The 7661-nt window shown below is 37.1% G+C and overlaps 2 protein-coding genes across 2 annotated transcripts in view; one reads left to right on the top strand and one right to left on the bottom strand.

Moving 5' to 3' along the window:
* Window positions 1–256: 256 nt before the first annotated feature.
* The window catches only part of stk38l (serine/threonine kinase 38 like), an 8089-nt gene continuing 684 nt past the window's right edge, over window positions 257–7661 (bottom strand). The window contains exons 2-14 of the mRNA XM_026232231.1: window positions 6575–6714; window positions 6397–6448; window positions 6021–6143; window positions 5181–5264; window positions 4957–5080; window positions 4634–4788; window positions 4389–4491; window positions 3643–3704; window positions 3451–3568; window positions 3196–3319; window positions 2921–3016; window positions 2673–2764; window positions 257–1939 (exon numbers count right to left, since the gene is read on the bottom strand). Coding sequence (XP_026088016.1) covers window positions 1812–1939; window positions 2673–2764; window positions 2921–3016; window positions 3196–3319; window positions 3451–3568; window positions 3643–3704; window positions 4389–4491; window positions 4634–4788; window positions 4957–5080; window positions 5181–5264; window positions 6021–6143; window positions 6397–6448; window positions 6575–6708 — 1395 coding nt within the window. The 5' untranslated portion in view covers window positions 6709–6714 and the 3' untranslated portion in view covers window positions 257–1811. The remainder of the gene's footprint in view (window positions 1940–2672; window positions 2765–2920; window positions 3017–3195; window positions 3320–3450; window positions 3569–3642; window positions 3705–4388; window positions 4492–4633; window positions 4789–4956; window positions 5081–5180; window positions 5265–6020; window positions 6144–6396; window positions 6449–6574; window positions 6715–7661) is intronic.
* The window catches only part of lrtm2a (leucine-rich repeats and transmembrane domains 2a), a 26134-nt gene continuing 25665 nt past the window's right edge, over window positions 7193–7661 (top strand). Inside the window, exon 1 of the mRNA XM_026232251.1 lies at window positions 7193–7467. The gene's annotated coding sequence lies outside the window, so the exon portion shown is untranslated. The remainder of the gene's footprint in view (window positions 7468–7661) is intronic.

Genomic DNA, 7661 nt, shown 5'->3' with positions numbered 1-7661 from the left:
TATATTCATTATAAAACCTAACATATATTAAAACAAATCACATGGTTAAACGTTTTCAAAGAGCCTGACGTTTTAGTTTTAGAAGTGGCATTGAGTATACTATTGAGAAAGTAAATTTTTTCAAACTCCTAAATTTAATCTGCTGATCAATACTTTATTGTTAAATTGTAGTTCCAGAACCCACCACTAGAGAGGGTGCTTGACTTCAAATTGATTTGTATAAACTGGGTCCATACTCAGCCTATTGCAGCTGTAATTTTTTTTTTCATATTTTGTTTACATTTATTTATTGCCTTTACATTTTTACACCAAGTAAACATTTAACAAAGCAACTAAAGTGAACATATTAAGTAAAAAACCCCAAGCACCAATCTTTTACACATAAGCTACAGCAGTGCTTCCCAAACCTGTCCTGGAGGACCCCCTGCCCTGCACCTTTTATATCGTCTCACTTAATGTATATATATCCCACATATTTTCATCTGTGATGTATTCTTTAATAATTGCACTGTCCATGGAGCGGACCTGACTCACATTTCACTGCTGGTTATATATGCTCTATATAATTGTGTATGTGACGAATAAAAATCTTGAATCTTATCTAACACACGATTCCAGTCTTCAGCTCGTTAGTAGAGACTGCAATTACTAGGGAGACATACTAAATGTGCAGTGCAGGGGGTCCTCCAGGACTGAGCAACAGTATTTGCTCTCTTCTCATTCTTTCTATCTGGCCAGTACTTGTAGTCATGCACAACAGCAGGTGTCCAGTCACTAAATATCCTCAACTAACAACCAAGACAGCTTGTAAGAAACAATTAACATTGCTGGCTGAGGTCTCACGCCAAAACTTTTAACAGCCATACACTGGAAGTTCACTTACCCATTTTTGTTCTCTATTATGTAGCTGTTATTTGGTTAAAGCTTTGATCATCTTAAGTTAATTTTGCCGACAATATGCTAAAATGTTCTTGCAATTCAGCTGATTATTATCATCCTCTTAAACCCTGTAGATTTCCAAAACTCTATTACATAAAGGAGGGCAAGTTTTTAGCATTATTTATCTTTGCTTTAAAACCACTGACTGAAGCTACATCCTGCATGTTTTACAACAACTATAAAAATGGTTGCATAGGTCAACAATGCTCACAACCGAACAAAAATGAATGAGGAACAGGTAAAGGAAGGGCTGGCTGCTCACTGGCATGATATAAACAAAAAAACAAAACTGCTCCTCCTCAAGTTTTTTTTTTTCTAGGTAGGTTGCAACAATACATTAAAACAACTGCAGAAAAACACAAAATACACTTGTGGGAAATATTCAGCATCAGGAAGTTAACTATATCATACAGTGTATCTAACAGTGTACATGTTTCATTTGGGTTTATACAGATTCTCAACTTCCTTGGGGTAAAGCAGCTTAAAAACGACTGAGAGAAATTAACTTTATTGCAGTTTAGTTACCGAAGAGGCTCGAGGTTAAAACATCCTCTGTTTTCTGAACGTTAGGCTTCAGTGATGTATCCGTTTCCCTTTCTTTCCTCTGTGACCCTGTTTGATCCAGTGTTGAAGATCATTTGGACAACATTTGTGTCCCCTTTTAGCTAAGCAGCAGGACAATAGAGTCTTTCCATATATTTGGCCATACAATTATTATGCTTTTTGTTTTTCTCCTCACCAGGGACTCCTCTGAGAACAGGTCTTCTGTTTCGCACAAAGCGGCAGTGCGTAAGCTTGTCATCCGCAGAGATCTGCATTTGAATTGTCATTTACATTCTGATCCTTCTCTTCCAGACCATCAGTGGCCTGTTTCACGCCTTCCCCGCCTTCATGTAAGTGGGGATGGTGCCACGCTGTGTCAATCCCTCAAAGCGTTTGTAGGTGTAGTTAAGGAAAACCCAGTCCTTGGACTTGAAGTCTGGTTCTGTTACATTTGTCACTGAAATGAGAGGTGAGGAGGAGAGTCAATATAACAAACAGTGACATGAAATATACATAGTGCTTTATGGGTGGCATCTGTTCATATATGAGTGTATGTAAAATAAGTGTTCTTTCTATTGCACGTGGTCTGTATTGAGTCTAAAGGTCATAGACAACAGATAATGGGTCTCTTCCCAGGTAGACTTCATACATCAAAAGAACGGATTAAAGATGCTTGATCCCTGAGCATGGATCCATTTTAGTCTATAAAATGTTTTAGAAGTCATTCACTACATTTTACAGGACTAAGCATGTAATATATATATTTAAATATATCACTTTATTCGTATCATATTTTAACTTAACTTGTCCATGTGGGACACTGAATCACTCTAAAGGCCCAGTCACACAATGGGTGATAAATATAGTGTAATATAATATAATAAAAAAACAAATCTAAGTCCACACTACAATTTAAACAGAGGAATGATAACATGAACAATAAAATCAGAATGTATACGACTTTAATGCAACAAAAAAAAAAAAAAAAAAACGGTATCGTCCAGTGGTTTAGATGCTAATATAGTTATTTTGTTATTTATGATTTGTTCTTTTTATCATTATTGGTGTGAAAAGACACGGAGATGTACAAATTCGATGCCAATCTGAAATCATTTCTATGTGAATGTTTTTGTTTACATACAGCAAGTTTTAGTTGAACTGAAAGTTGACTGAAAAACAGTTCACGGTACCTGGCTGTAGAATGTCTGACTCTGGAAAGTCATCGAAGTTGGACGTATCATCGATGCTCTTGATGTCGATGGAAATAGCAGCAGGTCTCTCTCTGGGAGAAGGTAAACGGTTCGGTTTCAGTTATCAATCTGTGATTATGCTCATAAAAAGGCTTGATTACATTAACGTCGCCAAAAGAAACATTTTATTTGTACTGTTTATCCAGTGATGTTGCAGTTCTGATGGTGCAAGGAACACAGAAAAGTACCTGATATGCTCCCAGTCCACAGACTCGAAGAACTGGTGGGATTTAATTTCATCCACACTTCCTGAACCAATCCTGTTTTCTGCATCGGTGCAATACCTGAGAACACAGTCAAACGGTTTGGTCTGATCAAATTGCAAATGATCTCAAGTAATGGAAAGCTAGTTTTTGAAAGCGGTGGTACTCTTAACTTGAAGGAAACAATCACTTTAACCTCAAAATCCCAGCGGTGTTTTGTTTACGAATTGGAAATCGTTACAGATGGAAATATTTCTGACCTAAGGATCAAGTCCTTTGCTCTCTCTGAAATGGGCACTTCGGGGGGGAAAATTAACGTTTCTCGCCAGTTCATGACCTTCCTGTAGGTTTCCTGTGGCGTTTCTGAACAGAAGGGTGGGTAGCCTGCAACAGGAAGAGAAAACAAACACCTGTTTTAGCACAGGAAAAGGCTACAGTAAAAGCCTTTTCAGAAAAAGAAAAGACTGGCCTGATATGACCCGTTTACTTAGGGTTTAGTATCTGAAAGTACGAACCTATCAGCATCTCGTACATGATCACTCCAAGAGACCACCAGTCACACAGCTTGTTGTAGCCCGTCTGCATGAATACCTCAGGGGCGATATAGTCTGGCGTCCCGACAGTTGAATATGCCTGTATATGAAAGGAATGGAATCACTGATACTACCAGAACATTTCTGTCCTGTAACAAAGAAACACACTCCTACCAACTGTCTTCGGTTCTTCTTCCATGTTTCTGCTTTGCGTTTTGAATTCATGTTTTGAAATGCTAAAGGAGGAAACAGAGCAAATATGGTTAATTAGAGATTTAATTTGTTTTATTTGGCCTACAGGTCAAAGCATCAGTGAAGTAGTTTGGACCATAGTCAGACTGAAATTATCAGGGACCCAGCTGAAATTAATCTTCAGCCAATCACTTGTCAATTTTTGTGATTCTTCATATGGAAATGCAGAGCTGTAGGTGCTACACACAACACAGGACTTGCTGAACTTGGCCACATTTTGCTTCCTTATTGGTAATTCTTTTATCCTTTTTCATCAATATGACTGGGAAGAAAAATGTTCTGAATACAGATGTGTAAATGTGAGAAAGTTGCAGAAGTTTTGAACAAGACGTTTTTCAAACGAGTTGTTTGTGATTTACTAAATAAGGATTAAGGAAAATGATTTTTAAAAATACTATTTATACATAAATAAATTAAATAGATAATAAAATATTTCAAAACTAGGAGTCACAAGACAAATCTTTATTCATAATAAAAATAAATACACATGGAATTATGAGATTTTGTTAATTTCCATAACTTTCCCAGGACTTAAATCTCACTTTAATACAAGATTTTCTCAAATCCAGGTTCTTCAAAAATGGAATTCAAATAAGAGCCATTTGTATTTTACAACAATTTGTATGTGTATCGTTCCTCTGTGAAATTTGTGTGCGTGTGTTACTCACAAAAGTCACTGGGAGGGTTGTGTGTGAGGTTCCTGTAAAATTCAGTCCGATGGGCCTTCTTCAAGCCTGTGCAGAGGCCAAAGTCAGACAGTTTGACATGGCCCTACAAAACAAAGACATTATGTTATGTGTTCAGTTTCAGAGAGTACAATAGCCTTCCACAAACTTATTCATCTCTGTTGAACACAGTGACCACGTTATACTGTTTATGTGCCAGTAAATAAGAGATAAAGGCGAATTCCCACCCGTGAGTCGAGCAGCAGGTTGTCAGGTTTGATGTCTCTGTGAATGAAGCCCAGCTGGTGAATGGAGTCAATGGCCAGGACAGTCTCTGCAATATAGAACTGTGTAGCTTCTTCCGATAGAGTGTCTTTCTTCATCAGCAGAGTCATCATATCTCCTGAACACACACACACACACACACACACACGAGTTACGGCATCTGAGCAGCTGCTCTAAAAATAGGACTTTCCATAGTGCTGCTATGAGCAGACTGCCTTTTCCAGTTCTAGATCCCTAACTGCTACATCAGTAAAGAACATGTGACTTTTTATACATCTGTCTTCACCTCCAGGCAGAAACTCCATGATGAGATACAGATTGCGTTTATCTTGAAAGCTGTAGAACATCTTCACTACCCAGGCGCCATCAGCCTCCACTAGGATATCTCTCTCAGCCCGGATATGGGCCACCTGCCCCAGGGAGGAATACAGGTGAGGAGAGATATTATCAGTGGATCAGTATGAAGGACAGGTGACTATCGGAGATGGCTGAATTAAATAAAATCCATACCTGTTCTTTCTCTAGCATGTCTGATTTCCTGAGGATCTTCATGGCATAAATGTGACCAGTGTCCTTTTTCTGAACCAGGCGGACCTAAATGCAACACAAAATGAGGATTTTGGGAGAACCGACTAAGATTTTCAATGAAATGTAAGTTCATTTTTCTTCACAGTGACATCAAAATCCTTCCAGTTCCTCCGAAAAAAAGAAAAGTCAATAAGGATGGGTACAAACCTGTGTTTGTATTGCAGACTAAAACTAAAAATGTAAAAAAAAGTTGTAAAAAGTTAATTGAAATAAAGCTGAAATTAAAGACAAATATTACATGGAAAACTTACAAATAGAAATGTTGCCTTGAAAACTAACTGAAATACGTTTAAGTACTAAAATGACACACACACACACACATATATATGTATATGTATGTATATATATATATATATATATATATATATATATATATATATATATATATATATATATATATATATATATATATATATATATATATATATATATTTATAGCACAAATAAAATATCACTGTTGCAAACACACAATGGCTTTTACAGTTCTCAGAAAACTGTGAAACTAGACAATTTATTGGAAAAGGCAATACTACAATGAACTGCACATTGCATTCAAAATGGTGAAAAGGTCCGGAGAAAGATTATAAACATACTTCTAGCATGCTGAATACTGACAAATCCCTATAAAATAGGTCTTTGTTCATTATTAAAGTATTGTGTTGTTAATGTCAAACTCTATTGCAATCAACTGTGTGTCAAGTCTCCATGAGGAAGGGTCATAACAATCATTTAGGAGTTTTTATTTCATCTGGTAAAACACACCTCTCCAAATGCTCCTCTCCCGATCACTTTAAGGGACTCGAAGTCATCGAGACCAAGCCGGGTCCTCTTAAGCCGCAGAAACTCGGTCTCCTTACGAGCGTGCAGAGATCGCCTCATGCTCTTCTACAACAGAAAATGCAAACTACTCAGGAAAATATTTTGAATCAAATGCAACAATACTCTTTTGTGCGTACATTAAGCATCACTGGCGTACTCAAAGCAGAGCACTAATCACAAAGCAAACAGGCTTGGTCCTATTCAAACCACAACGCAGATAAGCAAAACAGGTTTTTTGTTGACACATGTGTGATTATTAACTCAGGCCGTCATTTAGAATAGAACTCCAAATAGCTCTAGGGTCAGTATATCTTCTCACCTCTTCATCAGGTAAACCTTCCTCATCCATCACCTTCTCCAGCTTCTTCTGCCTAAAACAGAGGGAACCGCTGCATCATGACCAGTCATAACAAATCAGCTTTATTCTAGTCTAATAATACTCGACTGAAATGATACGTTGAGTGATGTAGTTAGGGAGAACAGGTGTGGTGGGTTACCTCATCTCCCGCTCCTCGTGCTGGGTGAGCAGGGTGCTGTAGAAGTGCTCCAGCGTGAGTTTGGCCACCGTGACTCTCTCACGTGTATGGTTGCTCATCGGGAGCGGCGCTGCCATGCCTCCCGTCATGGCCATGCTAGTCTGGAACAGGAAAATCATTTGCAAAGCAGAGCTCTCCGAATACAAATGAATGCAACGCCTTGCTACCGAACAAACCATATGTACAGTATACCTAAATGTGTATATGAAAATGTAAAACATGTATTACAGCAATAATTGATCAGTATTTAATACTAATTATATTACTTTTAGATAACATCAACATAATTATTAATAATAATCATCGACACAGTATCATCAGTGACCAGCAACAGTAAAAATAGCAAAATAATTCATCATAATTATTTTTTTTTCAATTTAACTTACTAAAACAATATTGGTTATTATAGGTAACTAAAACTATATAAATACTGTTAATACATATTTTATTTTATTTCAACTAAATTCCAAGGCAACATTTTTTTCCACTTTCGATGAACCAAAACAACAAACAAAAACTGAAATGAATAATAAATGAATACATATAAAAAAATAATATTAACACTGCCGTAAATGTAAAAAAAAGCGGTTCATCAATTACTGGTAGTAGTAAGAAAATGAAGAATAGAAAACCCGGAGTGGAGTTCGAAAGTGGTGATTTCAGAACGCTTTGAGTCGGTGAAGAATTCTATTCTGTCGCTCCGTTCCATTCATACACGTAATTCCAGGCCGGTGTTTATTCTGTGCGTTGCTGCTGTATTCACGCAAAACTTGACGGTTTGGCTTTTTTTTATATATCATTTTCGTCGGCAGAGAAGATTTATACCAACTAATTGACCAATTTTTGACCGAAAAGTAAGATGCTCGAAATTGATTTCTGGTTTTTGAAAGTGTTTTAAAGGCAATATCACAGAAGCAAGAGTGTTGTTGTTCTGAATATCAAATACTTGCAGTTTTATCATGTCATAAATCCTAAACGGAGCGGCGCAGTTTACTGAAGTTTTCATCTGGTCATGTCCACGACGTCATGTTTCTTAATTAGCATTGTT

Source organism: Carassius auratus, chromosome 4, assembly GCF_003368295.1.
Source record: "Carassius auratus strain Wakin chromosome 4, ASM336829v1, whole genome shotgun sequence".
Lineage (NCBI taxonomy): Eukaryota > Metazoa > Chordata > Actinopteri > Cypriniformes > Cyprinidae > Carassius > Carassius auratus.
The sequence above is the reverse complement of the archived record's forward strand: the minus strand, read 5'-3'. Positions and strand labels throughout refer to the sequence as shown.